Source organism: Pteronotus mesoamericanus, unplaced genomic scaffold (assembly GCF_021234165.1).
Source record: "Pteronotus mesoamericanus isolate MK-2021 breed Mesoamerican mustached bat unplaced genomic scaffold, CSHL_Meso_final contig_425, whole genome shotgun sequence".
NCBI classification, from domain to species: Eukaryota; Metazoa; Chordata; class Mammalia; order Chiroptera; family Mormoopidae; genus Pteronotus; species Pteronotus mesoamericanus.
Genome location: NW_026555159.1, coordinates 90,863 through 107,696, shown reverse-complemented (window position 1 = coordinate 107,696; position 16,834 = coordinate 90,863). Strand labels below are relative to the sequence as shown.

The 16,834-nt window shown below is 36.8% G+C and overlaps 2 protein-coding genes and 1 pseudogene across 2 annotated transcripts; 1 reads left to right on the top strand and 2 right to left on the bottom strand.

The window, feature by feature from the left end:
• Positions 1–357: 357 nt before the first annotated feature.
• On the top strand, positions 358–1,293 carry LOC129073767 (olfactory receptor 51A7-like). Its single transcript, XM_054577427.1, has one exon. It carries the CDS (start codon positions 358–360, stop codon positions 1,291–1,293), a length of 936 nt encoding a protein of 311 aa, XP_054433402.1.
• Positions 1,294–6,473: 5,180 nt separating this feature from the next.
• On the bottom strand, positions 6,474–7,469 carry LOC129073766 (olfactory receptor 51T1). Its single transcript, XM_054577426.1, has one exon. The coding sequence runs from the start codon at positions 7,449–7,451 to the stop codon at positions 6,474–6,476; it is 978 nt and encodes a 325-aa protein (XP_054433401.1). The 5' UTR covers positions 7,452–7,469.
• A 6,879-nt stretch (positions 7,470–14,348) lies between these two features.
• On the bottom strand, positions 14,349–15,292 carry LOC129073765 (olfactory receptor 51H1-like; annotated as a pseudogene).
• Positions 15,293–16,834: the final 1,542 nt, after the last annotated feature.

Genomic DNA, 16,834 nt, shown 5'->3' with positions numbered 1-16,834 from the left:
GCAGTGGGCATAAGGAGGGGACAGCCTAATAGGAAAGGGGAAATTTATTTACAGGTCACTCACTACTCTTTATGTGGGTAATTTTTTTCTGAGTACATTGTAGAGAAGTGTGATTGATCGAGACAGTACTTACATTTCTGGCTCTCTTTGTCAATTTCCATTATCCAACACTATCAATTGTCTGTTTTGAAGAAATATTTCATTCTTTTATTCTTTAATATGAGAAATTTCTCAAAGTTGTATTTTCTTTGTTTATGTCTCAGACAAAAGTGCTGACAGGAGGGAGGTGAGTGTAATAGACTTATGTTGAAAGTGCCACTTCAGACCTGGGAATAAGTATTTTCCAACTAATTTATCATGCACACTCTCAATTCCTCTGACATTGAAATCACCACCTTCTTCTTGGTTGGAATCCCAGGACTGGAGCATGTTCATGTGTGGATCTCTATTCCCATCTGCCTCATGTACCTGGTGGCCATCCTCGGCAATTGCATCATCCTCTTTGTGATCAGGACAGAATCTTCACTCCATACACCCATGTACTACTTCCTTTCCATGTTGGCCATTGCTGACCTGGGCCTCTCTCTTTCATCCCTTCCCACTATGGTAAGGACGTTTGTTTTCAATGCTACAGGAATTTCCCCAAATGTCTGCTTTGCTCAAGAATTCTTTATCCATGGATTCATGGATATGGAGTCCTCAGTACTTCTGATAATGTCTTTTGACCGCTTTTTGGCCATACGCAACCCTCTGAGATACAGCTCTATCCTCACCAATGCCAGAGTTGCTAAGCTGTGCCTGGCGTTTTTCACTAAAAGCATGCTTTTAATGCTTCCATTTCCTTTAGCTCTCAAAACACTGACATACTGTAAGGAAAGCCTCCTTTCTCACCCCTATTGTCTCCATCAGGATGTCATGAACCTGGCCTGTTCTGACAACACAGTTGACTTTTTCTATGGTTTTTTTGTTGCCCTCTCTATGATGTCAGACAGTGTATTCATTGCTCTGTCATACATATTCATCCTGAAGACTGTGATGGGAATTGGATCCCACAAGGAACGGCTCAAGGCCCTCAACACCTGTGTCTCCCACATCTGTGCTGTGCTCATCTTCTACGTGCCCGTCACTGCTTTGGCCTTTCTGCACCGCTTTGGCAAGCATGAGTCCCCAAGTGCCATGATCCTCATTGCTGACATTTTCTTGCTAGTGCCACCTCTGGTGAACCCCATTGTATACTGTGTAAAGACACAGCAAATTCGTGAGAAAATTCTGGGGAAACTGGGTCTAAAATAAAGGTATAGAGAAAAGAGAGGCAGGGTCAACCAGGATTAGAGAATAAAATAATACCTTTCTACATAAGTATTATGAATGAGCAGAACATGTGGACAGGGCACTAAGGTCTGTGAGCTCGGGACTGACAGGGGCAATATTATTAAAACCATGAATCATTTCTCCTAAAGCAAGGGACATAAAAGAAAAAATAAACAAGTGGGACCTCATCAAAATAAGAAGCTTCTGCACGGCTAAAGAAAACATCAGAAAAATGAAAAGGGAGCCAACCATAGGGGAAAACATATTTGCTAATGATACATCAGATAGAGGTTTGATCTCCAAAATATATAAAGAACTCACACAACTCCACTCCAAGAAGACAAATGATCCAATCAAAAGATGGGCAAAGGACCTGGGCAGACACTTTTCCAAGGAAGAGATGCAGAGGGCCCAGAGACATTTGAAAGGACGCTCAGCATCACTAGCCATCAAAGAAATGAAGCTTAAAACCACAATGAGATACCACATCACACTGGTGAGAATGGCCGTCATAAACAGATCAACAAACAACAGGTGCTGGCAAGGCCGTAGAGAAAAGAGAATACTAGTACACTGTTGGTGGGAATGCAGACTGGTGCAGCCATTGTGGAAAGCAGTGTGGAATTTCCTCAAAAAGCTGAAAATAGAACTACCTTTTGATCCAGTGATTCCCCTGCTGGGACCATACCCTAAGAATCCCAAAACGCCACTTCAAAAGAACCTATGCACCCCAATGTTCATAGCAGCACAATTGACAATAGCCAAGTGCTGGAAGCAACCTAAATGCCCATCAGTAGATGACTGGATCAAAAAATGATGATACATTTACACAATAGAGTACTACGCAGCAGTAAGAAAAAAAGAACTACAACATTTCGTGACAGTATGGATGGAACTAGAGAGCATTATGCTAAGTGAAATAAGCCAGGGGGCGAAAGACAAATACCATATGATCTCACCTATAAGTGGAACCTAACCAACAAAACAAAGATGCAGGGAAAATAAAACCAGCAACACTGAAAGAAAAAATAAACCAACAGAGACAAGAGGGAAGGAGGGAGGGATGGGTGGGGAAAAGGAAGGGAAGAGTCAAGTCGAGGAACATAGCAAGGAGTCATGGACAAAGCCAAAGTGGGGAAGGATTGAGGGAGGGAGGGGGGAGAGAGGCAGGGAAAAGTAGTGGGGGGTAGGCTGAGACAAATGTATTTGATAAATAAATAAATAAATAATTTTTAAAAAATTTAAAAAATAAAAAAGAACATGAATCAGTACACTGATATAGAATTTCACTTACACTGATTACAGCACAGGAGTAAATATGCATTGACGAAAAGATTGTGCCCCTTTATAGAGAATGAATATTATAGGACCTGGAAGTTAAAGGATGATACTCCAATCCAGTTACTGATTTTCTTTCAAGCAGCTTCAGACATGTTGTACTTGTTGAAGGGTCTTCAGTCAATTTAATGCAAATTCCTGATCTTCCATTTAAGTGAAAGTAGTCTGTTGACAGGTATGAGTTGGTTAAACATTTTATCCCTCTGTACTTCCCTTAATAATCACATAGGAATGACCAGTGGTTCTCCTTAACTTATAGTTCCCTAAGGCTTGAATTATGACTATAAACTCCCTCTTTATTACAGACATGTTTTTCCTTTATGCAACAGGGCTCCAAAAAGATGTAGTTACTAAAAGGAGAACAGAGGGACTATTTTGCTACTGGAGAGAAACAGAAAAGCTAACAGTAGAGAAATTTTTAAAACATTGATGTTATTGGTTAACTACTTTGAGATATATGTTCTAAAATAATGGCTTTCATACTTGTTTAGGTACTTGGTATTCTTAATTGTGATATATTCAATTACACTAAACAAGCTAAAAATCATTTTAAACAAGCAGAAAATATCACCATATAGTACAATATAAAATCATATTCATATATATATAGTTCCATTTCAAAAAGATAATAAATAGCAAACTAAAGATGATTGGCTATTTCAAATTATTTTCTGTAAAATTCATTTGTCTCTTGTTCACCTGTTATTGGTGAGAACTTCTTAACAAAGATATAAAACATAAAATTTAGAATAAATCAACCAATCAAAAATTTTGTACTGTGAATTGGGAGAAAACTATTGGTAATAAATTTCAAAGTTTTACTGCTGAGGTGAACTCACAAATAATTACTATTATTTCTTTTAAAGAATCATTTCAAAATGTTCTCTGATGAATAAATATTCTTATACAGTTTGTGTCCCCAGGTGAGTTCAACTGAGTTCCATACTCATTGTTATTACTCATTGTTACTCATTGTTATTGTTCAATACCTGACCCTTTTTATAACCCATGGCATAATCCAGGAAGGGAGGGACAACTTTTGTACCTCCTTCCAGGTTGTTTCCAATTGTTATAATTATAACTTTATATGTTTGTCTATTTTACTTGTATTTTGTTTTCTCAAAAGAACTATACACATCAAATTTGTTGGCATATCTCCACTACTTGTACAGTATATATAAATGACATTTCCCAGCTTGTTTAGAAAAAAATCATAATAGCAACAAAAAATCCTTTGATGCAGAATATGATGATAAATTACAAGCACATTGAACATCTGGAATGAAAGAAAACCTATTGCCAAATCAGTAAGAAGTAGCTGAAAATTTTAAGTCAAAAAGGCTGCCCTGAAAAAGTCTGTGTCCTGTTTAAGTACAAGAAAAAGCAAACAACTTCTCATGAAAGAAATATGGAAGAATACTTACTCTTCCTTTTAGTATTTGCCCGCAACTCAGAAATTCATATCTTTAAAAGCCAGAAACCGCCCAAGTGGTAAGATGTCAACAAATGTTATTTCTGAATCAGAAAAATGAATAGGGCAAAATTTATCTGTTTGCCTCAATTATAATACAGGTTTAGTGCATTTCCAATCAAGCTTCCTGTAATGTTTCATTGAGAATTTACCAAAAACAATTCTAAAAATAGGTTTACAGGAGTAAAGGGGAAAATATAACGCAAAAAAATAGAAAGTATAATAGTTTCATGTGATAGTGACATTTATTAAACTCTATAAAATCATGAGTAGTTTATTTGATAAATCAATAAGAAAAACAAAAAAGAAACACACTGCAATATACCATACATGATTTAAAAATAATATGTAGTTAAGGAATATCAGAACGTTGTTGAAAATAGAATGATTATTCAAATAATAGTGGTAGAAAAAAATTACCTATTTAAAAAAACATATTTGTGTGTGAACTTTTATGCACACAAAAACAAACTAAAATAAATAAAGAATTAAAGACAAAAAATAATTGTAAAATTTACTTAAATATATGTAAATAATACTCTCTAGATGGAAACAATTTTCTAAGGAAATAACAAAAATGGAAAAGCAGAAAAAATGTTATGTGTTGTTACTGAAAAGCAATTAGGTATGTGAATAACATTTAAATGGTTATAATTTAGATGATAATAACATAGGTTATATTTAGTGCTTACCAGCTACCAGACATTGGGCTATAAATTTGCCTGTATTAACTCTAATAACTTTTGCAATATAAGAAGTTAGATCTTATTACTTCATCCAGTTTTATGGATTAAGAAGATAAAGTTTGAAAAGTTAAGCAACATTTCTAAGGACAAAAATATAAAGTGTTAAGAACTTGAATTTAAAACCAGGTGCTATGTTTCCAGAGCCTACAAACTCATCCAATAAGCTAGAACAACTGTCATTTTACCTCCTTAAAAATTTAATAATTCACATTCTTGGAACCTAAGAATATAATCAGAGGTGTGATATTTATAAGAATATATAGAGAGGGTATTTTCTATGATAAAAATACTGTAAACTATTGTAAATGTTAAATAATAGAAAATGGTCACTTAAACCATGATATACAAATAATATTGATATTAAATACTGTCCACCTATACAACACAGCATCAACCACTATATGGTATTTACTAAGCACTGAATTAGATGTTAAGGATTAAATGAAACATGAAATATAATCCTACTATCAAGGAGTTTACAGCCTGGAGGTGGGAAAAGCAAGTAAGCAAACAAAGTCACCTAGTAAAGTATGGTAAATTTAAGCACATGTAGGAAAAAGCACAAGTAAAAAAATGACAATTTGCCTATTTTAGTGGAGGATCAAAAGAAAGCTTTCTGGAGGACGTAAAGTCTGATATAAAATATAATAGAAAACAATGAATAATATGAAGTGAATAAATAAGATATACATTTAACTATATATACTATTATCTTAGTTTATTAATATTTATGTGTCTGCACATATATTGGCTTATTAAAAAATTAGGTCATAAATCATATAATATCTCAGTAGTAGTATTATCAGTGATTTTTATCTTTTTAATACTTTTCTGTTTCTCAATATATTCAAAAATTTAATGATATACAATACAAGGTGGGGCAAAAGTAGGTTTATAGTTGAGAGTACACAAAACACAGAGTTTATTCTTATAGTATTACTTATTAATTATTGTATTATTTTCCATATGAACAACTGCAAACCTACCTTTGCCCTGCCCTGTATATGCATGTATAATTATATGTATGTATATGACATTTACAATCAGAACTTCCAAATATATTAAAAACATTTTTTGAAATAACAAAGAACAAATTCATGTTCTATTAACAATTACTATAGAATTTTTTTTTATATTGAGCAGATGAGTTTTATTTTGAGCAAGATGTGAAAAGTATATTTAGAGAAATAAAAGATTAACATACACATTGCAGACTGTGTTACATATTGACCATTAAAAAACTGGAAGAATGATTGCACATTTCTACAATTTTTTTACCTAAAACCTTTGGAATTTATAATTTTTCATGCTTTAAAAAGACATTACAACCCTTGAGGCATTACCCTGTATTCAAACACACTATATTTCTGAAGTGAAATTTGTGGACTATTTACTCAATATTGAATAAATAACAACCATAAGTATATGCACATGTGTTCATGTTTTTTTAACTTTCTGATAAGCTTAGGGGGAAATTATTCTCTTCTTCTTGTTCCTATAATTTAATTAAAATTGCATCAATAATCAAAATGCCTGAGGATGAGATGAACCCAAACCCTTTTTCTACTTAAATATAATTTATGTACTGGCAAATTTTCCCTTCAATTTTATCCACCTCTAAGACTCATTACATTAGGGCCCCGTGAACTTTTAGATTGGAACAGCTGAAGCATAGCCTGGCGGATGGTCTTGGTCTTCAAACTATAAATTATAGGGTTCAGTACAGGTGGTAAGAGCAAATAAACATTGGCCAAAATGCTACAGACCACTGTAGAGGAGGAGTTGAGGAGGCGGTGTGTAATGGACAGGCTGATCATTGGCACGTAGAAAATGGTGACAGCGCAGAGGTGACAGACACAAGTGCCTAGAGCCTTCTGTTGCTTCTTAGGGGCTACAATGCTCAGGACAGTACGGAGGATTAGGGCATAAGAGAAAAGAATAAACAAGAAGTCAGTGCCACTCAGATAGAGCTGAAGAAACATGCCCAAAAAGCTGCTGATCCAGGGGTTGGAATATGCATATTTGATCATATCTGGGTGGTAGCAAAATGGGTGGGAAAGCTCCTGGCCTCCATGGAAAGAAACAGTCTTCAAGACAAGAGTCATGAAAAAAATGAAAATTAGTTGCCGTAAGCAGATAATCAATCCAATTGCCATGATCATCATGTCTGTGAAGACAGTGGCATACTTCAGTGGGTTACAGATGGCCATGAAGCGGTCAAAGGCCATGGCTACCAACACTGAGGATTCCAGGAAAGAGAAGGCATGTACAAAGGTCATTTGAAGGAGGCAAGCTTTAAAGCTTATCTCCCGGGCATGAAACCAGAGAACCCCAAGCACAGTGGGGAGGGTTGAGATGGTCAGGCATAGATCAACAGCTGACAGCATGGAGAGGAAATAGTACATGGGCTTGTGGAGACTCTGTTCAACAATGATGACAAACAGGATCATGCTGTTTCCCAAGAGGGCAATGGTATAAAGACAGCAGACAGGGATAGAGATCCAGACATGAACCAGTTCCAGCCCAGGGAATGCAGTGAGGAGGAAGTTTGAAGAGGATGATGTGGTGTTATTGAAAATTACCATGATGCGTTGAGGACACACCCTGAAAAGAGACAAAAATTAGTGTTTTTCATATCCTTTTTTTCAAGCCCTGACTCTTTTATAGGCTCTTTTCAAATTACACAGTTGTTTCTCTGTATTCAAAACCCCAAATCTAATTATGGTTCTTATACATAATTCCATAGTACCTTGAATTTTTCTGGTCAGAATCTGGTCTTTTCTTCCTCTGCGCTTTCCCAATTATAACCATTAATTTAAGCTCATCCTCACTCTACTGCCCAGATAAGATATGACCTGCAATAGAAAATGCTTGTAGACTCACATTACATAAATGTACCCACACCAACAAAACAGCAACAATTGCAACTAATGTGTCTTTGTCTCCAAACTATATAAGTTGCTCCAGAAATAATGGAAAAGCACATAAGAGCCACTAGGCAGATACAATAGCGTAACTCCATTATGTCTTTGCTGGAGGCTGGTCTGGGATATTGTAGTCGGAGATATCCTTGTACCTTAACCATCTGTCACCCTCTCATAGTAGACTCTATTAGAAGTATCCTTTTGTATCAGGGAGTCTTTATTCCTTTTCACATAATTCCTCCCTTCCCCACTCCACATGTGTAGGAGACAATTTCATCTTGTGCTCTAATTCTGTTTCTCTCTGTACTTGTCCAGATCTAATGAAACAATGGGTCTTTTTCTCCTTTACTCCATCTTATACCTTGGGGTACTTATTTCTACCCCTTCCCATGGATATCTATTGCATCATGTTACTTTGAGCCAATCCAAGGTGAGTTGACCAGCCTATGAATCCTGTGAAAAATTTCAAATAGTACTCAGAAATACATGACTTGAGGCATCCTAATCTAGGCACAGTGGGTAAGCCTAGATAAAACACCATATGAAAAGAATGGGAGCACTCAGCAACATGTGATGAATGACTTTGTGAAAAGCATGAATGAGATAGAAGTAGAAATTAAACTAAAAGGGAGTCATTTAGGGACAGGTATGCATTACAAATATGAGGTGACATTACAAATTGGAACATCAAGTAGTTCACTGGGTGAAAAAGTCCACAGAATGATAGTTGCAGAGCCATAGAGATGGTGTCAAAAGAGGAGGCAGAATTTGTAATCTAGATTTAAAATGACCATTGCAATTCTATTCAGGACTTGTTCACTGAGTGTTGGTGTCATCACTGCTGATTTTTTAATTTTTACTTAAGGCACTTAGTAATCACAGAGCTCTAACAAGGAATGATATGCCTAGCCCAGTTGTGTGGACATGGCCAGCCAAAAGTATTCTTATTTTTCAGTAATCTAGGCTTTCTACCTTTATTTCCGAGTACATACAAGGAATTTGTATCTGAATAAATACATGGAATTTGCTAGTACCAGACCCTGCCAGTTGTTATATAAGAACAAATATGAGGAATTGGTAGTAATTTTCTCCCCTTCTTTCAGTCTACTGAAGATGGTGATAGAAATAATCACTTGTTACTCCAAAAGGGGGAAATAGACTAATTGCTTTTTCTGCTATAATATTTAGATTTATTATGTTATAACATGGTTGAGAAATAACACTAAGAATCAGGAAAACTAGTGCCAAATAAGATATGGATGAGTCATGCTGAATTAAATTAACCACTCAGACTCTGAACGACTAGTTTAATGCCAGTTACTGTGTGGATGGCTAGGGAGACAGAAATGAGTAAAGAACAGTTTCTGTATTCTAACCTCTCTCAACCTAGTGGAATGGATAATCAAGAAGCCAAGGCAAAATATTAATGGAAAGCAATTACTATATAGGAAAATAAGGGAACACTAGCCAGACAAGAAAAATGGAAGGCTGTTAAGATTTGTTTCATTCTCCTTCTTCTTCTTCTCCTCAATCTGATAAACACAGATATTAAGAGTAAATCTCCTCCTCTGTATTTCTGTGATAACAATTCAGGAATCTCTCTGCAATGCAGGATTACTGTCTGTTCACTCCCCTCCAATATTACTTTGTATATGATTTTTATACCATTAAAATCCTATTGTTCTTTCTACCTACATTTCTTTCTGCCTCTGAAATGCTGGCTTTCTGGGAGCATAACACATAGGTGTTCATTTTTATATTTTCTCCAAAGAAAAACACAGTTACTGGTAGGTGATACAAACTCTAAGAATCTGATTTATATTAAATGCATGGAGGGATGGATAAATGAGAAGTAATACAGGGATGGATAAAGACTAGAAAAAAATACAAATTGAGCATGGAAGTTTTGAGGGAAGGATGAGCTCGAAGGAAAGTATTTCCCCAGACACGGTGGAACATAAGGGGAGTAATTGTCTGCTCATTGATTGGGAGAAAAAAGGGGATAGGTTAAGAGAAAAGGAAAAGAATTAAGATCCTTTGTATATGTCAATACTTGCTAACCATCTCATATATAACTTTATATAATCCAAGGAAAAATGGTATGGATGTCTTTCTCCTATTAAAAAAAATGACCCTTCAAGGTAAATTGTATTTCAAAAGTAAAAGAGTTAGATACAGATTTAAAATTAAAAACCAGGTTTATTAACTACAAAGTGTCTTATTTTTTATTAAACCATAGGCCATTAGAGAAGCCAGGTTTATGAGAAAATCTGAAAGGTTGGACAGTATGATTTCCGTCTTTTAAAACATACAAATTGATTATATTCTTTTATACACACACACACACACACACACGTGTGTGTGTGTGTGTGTGTGTGTGTATGATTTAGAGGAGGAATAGAAAAATAAGTAAAAGGAAGAAAAGTGTCCTCATAGTTTTAAAAAAGAATGTGTGGCTTCAGTCCATGTGTGTTTAAAAGAATATATGAATGTTCATATATGTTTGTATTGTATGTGTGTCTCTATGTGCTGGTGTACATAGCAAGGCATTTCAGAATGAAAGAGCACTTAAGAAATTACTCTTCTTAAAAAGCAGATGCTCATTATCTTCTCTTCTTTAAGTTGTATGTCATAAAGGACAAGATGACACTGGATGATGTGAGGGTTAGGAGGAGAAGAGACAATAGCTCATTTTGTTGGTGGAAAAGTTGTTTCTTACAGAATTCAGAAATGTGGACAGGAGAAGAATCAAAGGGCCTTTTCTCCAGACCCAGTGAGCTCATACACTCTAGAGCCAGTTGTGGGACAAAATTTGGTCCTCAGTTCAAGGTTTCCTCTGCATTGCCCACTAACCAGAAGAATAGGTTAGAGCTTTCTATCTTTAGTTTTCCGTTTGATTGGCTAGGCAGAAGGTAACACCTTCCAATTCATATGCAGAAGGCTGGATTAAATGAGGATGTTATCCACCCAACTCAATAATTCAGTGATCCAAAGGTCAACATCCCTGTTTTATGGCATCAATAATGGTGTAGATCCATACTCTTTATTTATATATCCCCACCTTCTGTTTATTTCTCAACACTGAAATCTATTTTTTAAACCTCACTCAAGGGTATGTTTACTGATTTTAGAAAAAGAAGAAGGGGGAGAGAGAGAGAGAGACAGAGGCACCAATATTAGAGAAACATCGATCTGTTGCCCCTGGGACATGCCCTGACTGGGGATGGAAACTGCAGACTAGGTATGTGCCCTAACCAGCAATCGAACCCACAACATTTTGGTGCATGGGATTATGCTTCAATCAACTGAAACACCTGCCAGTGCATTTATTCTTTTCCATTTATTCTTTTCCATAATCTAGAACCTTCCCTGATAGCTCCAAGCCATGTTAACCTGAAACTTACCCTCTAATTCTAAATCTCTGCACCACTTCATGTTTATGCCTTTCATTTGACTCTTAATCATGGTTAATATTGGTAATTTTTATATGCAAGTGTCTTCTCTTTTATCTGCCTGAAGTGTGAGTCCCTTAAAAGTTTGGACATGCCTGTTTATCTTCTCTCAATGTGAGCTACTGAAGTAAGATCTGGAATAACAGAGAGCTTCAATTAATAATGTTGACTGACTGCTGAATAACCCTGACAACAGACAGAGAGTTCTGGGTCTTATTTCTTTTGCTCTTCCTTTCTTCCCCTCATCTCTTCCATAATCCTATTTCAATTTCCTCCAGGCTCCATTACACCCCTCCAATTCTTCATCCCACTTTACTTGTAGCTTTCATCATTTAATCATTTGTCACTGTTCCCTCCTCCATTCTTTAACCCCACCCCTCCTATTCCTTTGCATTCATGCACTCTTCTTACCTGCTTATATCAGTGGGAAACACCGCCAACTTCATTCCCATCACAGAATAGGAACTAAACCAGCTCCCGAGGGTGTGAGCTTTATAGGCAGCTTAGTAGAGTCACCAGGCAACAGAGAGCTATTTTCATTAATGAGTGAGTGTACTGGTCAGAACAAGACTTACAGAACTCATATAAATATGTTCCTCTACAACAGCTCAGATATATCTCCCTGACACAGGTTCAAACCCTGCTCAGGGGCCCAAGCAAACCCCATACATCAGGGGCTATAAGCAGAGTTCTGGCCCTGGAAGCTGACAGTAATAGGTGCCTTCAAAAGCTGCCTGTCTGGGTCAGATAACTACAACATTCCTCTTCACCCTGCCTTAGGCTACAGATTCTCAGCCAAGGGAGCTCCCTGAATTTCAGACAGGGATCAAGAGAGTGTAAAAAGAGTCATCCTTCTGGTTTTTGTTTGTTTGTTTGCTTTGTTTCTGTTTTTGCTTCTTACTCCAATATATACTCTTCCTAACGGGTCTCATTGTTCCCCTGGCCATCCCCATGTCCCTCCTCTTACCCAGGTACCTCTTAACCAAGAAGCCATCTTATTAACCAAGTCACATTTTCAGCCCATGTCCCCTTCTAAACATAATTAAACTAGCATCTGATAAACTCATAATACATACCAAAAATTGTATTCTACCCTTTAAATACATTGTTGTATTTATTTATTATCAAACTTATGGGTTAAGTATTATTCTCCATTATTTTGCAACTGTGGAAATTGAAACTCAGATAGGATTTAAATAAATTTACTTACCTAAAAGTTAGCCAGTTAGCTTATATTTAAGTCCATGTCTGTCTTACTCCAAAGCTTTGTCTGATCTTAACTAATATTGCTATACTACCTTCTGTGGTCAACTGCTTCCACTCATATATTCATGGTTCCACTCATAAATATGGCTGTAATACATTGTCTTCAATTTATCCACCATATGGATTGCTTGATCCCTAACTGCATGTCCATATCTAGCTTAAGATTCATTTGACCAGAATTTATCTCTCCATCGTAGGTGCTAAATAAATAATGTTGACCATATGTAACAATCACTGACTTTTTTTATTCCCCTTAAAACATTTTCCATTCATATTCTCACTATATTTTTATCAGGAACACTGAGCAAAGATGACTATCCCAATGAGTAGACAGACTAAGTCTATAAAGTTACATAGTAAGTAATGCTCAGATGCATATACAGGGTGTGGCAAAAGAAGTTTTACAGTTGTGAATACAAAAACACAGTTTATTCTTGTATTATTATTTATTAATCATTATATTTTTCCTTATTAATAACTGTAAACTTGTTTCCATCAGGAAAGATGCATGTCTTTGGAAAATTTGAATGAGACTCATTAATATTAAACGAGACAAAGAAATTAGGAAGCTTGAGATCAATCATGATAAAGTAAAATATTTACTCATTCTTTAGTTCAAAAAATACACATTGAATGACCTCCATATGTTCTAAACTAGAATCTAAACTACTTTGAGTAATTGGGATAGACTGAAGTGAAACAAAAAGGGTTTCTGTTCTTATATAGAATAGCAGGGAAGCTGTGCTGCTAGGCAATTATAGTAGTATGTAAGAAATTCTAACATAACAAAAGACATGTCAGGAAAGCCTTCTGGACTGATGTGAGGTAGAAATGGATAACTAAAATATATAGAGAGGCCCTTAGTTTTCTAAAAACATTATGCTCTCATGTTCTTCACATGCTATTTCCTTTTTAATATTTTTCTGTCTTGCTTCCAACCCATTGCACATATACACATTATTTTTATTAAAAATACTCAAAGAATATATAAATAAACACAAAAGACAAAAGAAAATAAGCATACCATTCTCAACATTAAATACAAGAATGATCATAATAGAGCAAAAACAATCTGGAAATTTTTCTTGAAAAAAGTTGTTAAACAGTAGCATAGCATACAGAGGAATACTAGTCATCAAGACAAAGAAATTAATTACCAATACATACAACAACATAGGTGAATCTCAAATGCATTGTGCTAAGAAGCCAGACACAGAAGATTACACACTTCAGGGTTTCATGACACTCTGGAGGAAGAAGAATTAAAGGCATGGAGAACAAATCAGTGCTTGCCAGAGATTGGTATGGATAGAGAAGCTGACTACAAAGGGGCATCATGAAGGAATGTTGGGAAGTAATGTAATTTTTTGGTACCTTGATGTCAGTGGTGGTTCATGGTTCATGTGTTTGTCAAAGCTTACAGAACTATATACCAAAAAGAGTAAATATAATTGTATATAAGTGTTGAAAAAGTCTTTATATACCCTTTTGAAGAAGAAAAGTTCATACCTTTATCAAGCTATCTAATATAAATGGTTGCAAAACTATTATGCAATGGCATATCATAACCCATTAGATTTTAACTCTGTAATAGCGTAGTCATAAAGCTACATGTGGCTATTTTAATTTTCATTTCAATCAACTAAAATTTTAAAATTTAGATCCTCAGTTTCACTTGGAAAGTTTCAAGTGCCCAATGTATGGCTAATGGTTACTGTATTCAACAACAGAACCTTTTTTAGGAAATGGTCTAAACCACTGCAGGAATTTCCACTGGACAGTGCTACATTTGACATTCTTCTCTGTCTAGGGTGCATTTGCACAGAAGTGGCAAGCATTATTAAGGGCCAATCTTGCCCCCACAAAACATTAAGATAATCTGCTGCCTGATCTCCTTGGTTCTAATACTGTACTCAACAGGATTGAGCACAGGAGGGAACAACAAGTAGATATTGGCCATGAGTGTGTGTACTACTGGTGACAAGTGCTTCCCAAATCGGTGAATCAGAGTCATGCCAGTGAGGGGCACATAGAACAACAGCACTGCACAGATATGAGAGAGGCAGGTGTTGAGAGCTTTGAGTCTCTCTTCCTGGGAAGCAATGCCCAATACTGCCTGGAGGATTAGAATGTAAGAGATCGAAAAGATCAAAGCATCTAGTACGATGATGAAGATCACAGCCAGCAGGCCATAGATGCTGTTGATATGGGTATCAGCACAGGCAAGCCCCATGGCATCCTAATGGAGGCAATATGCATGGGATAGGACGTTGCAGCAGCGAAAGAGTAGCCTTTTTATAAGGAAAGGCACAGGGAGCACAGCCACCACACTCCGCAGCAGTACTGCCGTCCCAACGTTGCTGATAACTCCATGAGTGAGAATGGTAGCAGAGTGCAAAGGGAAGCAAATAGCCACAAAGTGATCAAAGGCCATGGCCACCAGAACACCCGACTCCACCTTCCCCAAAGGTGTAGATATAGAAAATCTGAGTGATGCAAGCATCAAGAGTACCAGTTGAATCAGTGAACACTAATCATAGTGGGCATGGAAGACAGTGAAAGGCTGAGGTCCATGGCAGCTGGCGTAGCCAGAAAATAATACATGGGCTCATGAAGACTTTGCTCAACTTTGATGACAATAGATATGATGATATTACCCAGGACTGTGGTACTGTAGAGAAGACAGAGGGGCAAGGCCATCCAGAAGTCCTTATCTGGCGTTCCTGGAATCCCAGTCAGGGTGAAGGTCTGCTGGTTATCAGAAGTTTGGTTGAATGGTGACATAGTGGAATGAAAGTCTGAGCAAGCAAAAAGAGAAAACCTTATTAAGTCAACCAGTCTTCAATTTTAATCAGTGGCATTAAGTATTGAGATGGTAGTCATAAGAGAGGGTGACTTAAATATTATTTTAACATACTCATGTCCACAGTCCTATACAGAAACAAATGGCCCTGCCCCATGAAGCAATAATTCTATTACTGAACATTATATACTAAAATACATGGGAGGAAAAAAAAACTTGAATCAACACCTCACCCAATAGGGATACACTTCATGTAGAAACACCAAGGCGTTAGCTGTCCTGTTTCTTGTCTAAGGAGAATTTGACATTGTACATTTATGTAGGTAATGAACACTGATGCCAATAACCATACAGTAAGTGTTAGCAAGCACAGATATAATATACAGGCTGCTTATAAACAGATATGCAGATGTGCATATATGTGTCTATATTGATTGTGATCTTAAATTGTTGGAATTTAGAGGTAATTCTCTTTGGGACTCAATTTTTCATCGGTTTAATGTAGGACAGAGGAGAAAGTACTCCTTAAGGACTTTAAAGCCCTGACCTTCTGCATTTTTAGGAGTGTATGGGCACTAAAAAGACCTGAGTGTGTAGCAGGTAGTGGAGGGAGAAGTTACTTTTGTCTTCCAGGTAATTTTGGAAGGACATACTCTAGGAAGCAGAGTAATGGTCTCCAAGGATGTTCACCTCCAAATCATTGAAACATTAATATGTTAGCTGTTGGGAAATGCCCTGTCTGGTTTCAGGAACTGTAACCTCGCCGACAGGCAGGAGTGCCCCAAGGCTGGAAATAATCAGGGAGGCCTTAGAGAAACAGGCTCCTGAGGAGACAGAACCTGTCCCTTCTGGCAGGGGCATAGCTCCTGCCTCTCTGCTTTGTCATGTGATGATCAGTAATCCATGACGGGTAAGTTATCTCATGCTGAGATACCAACCTAAGACAGATATTGATTGAGGCATTGGCAGCAGACAAGAAATTGGGGGACATGGAGAAAGGGCAAAAAGGCCCACAGCCCTCAGGTCAGCTTGGACATGGCCAGAATCCTCATTCTATCTGAAAGAACTCTCCTTGTCTCTTGGCAGCTCCCTACCCCGACCTGGCTCAGGCTCAAAACAATACCAGAGACAGTCCTAAACCAGATCTGGAGGTTCCCAGGGAAATCAGGCCTAAAAGTAAATTATTTAAAGAGTGCTTTGTTTTTTTTCCCTCAAAAGCTATAGCCAGCTCATGCTGGTAAGGAAATTTACATTACTCACAGACCCTAACCCTATACCCTTAGACACTCATGTGTACTATGCTCTCATGTTTAGTCATCTCTCTTATTTACTAGTCTCTTCTCGGACCCATGTAAATTGGTGTGTTCCTGCCATTTGTTTTCTTCAAAGCATCACCTATTCTCTGTGAACATTAACATACAAATGTAACAAGATAACCTGTACATTCCTGTTACCTAGCCCCACTGATAACCTTTTCAATAAAAGCCTTTGAACAAAGGGACTCTGAGCCTTCCCCACTAGAA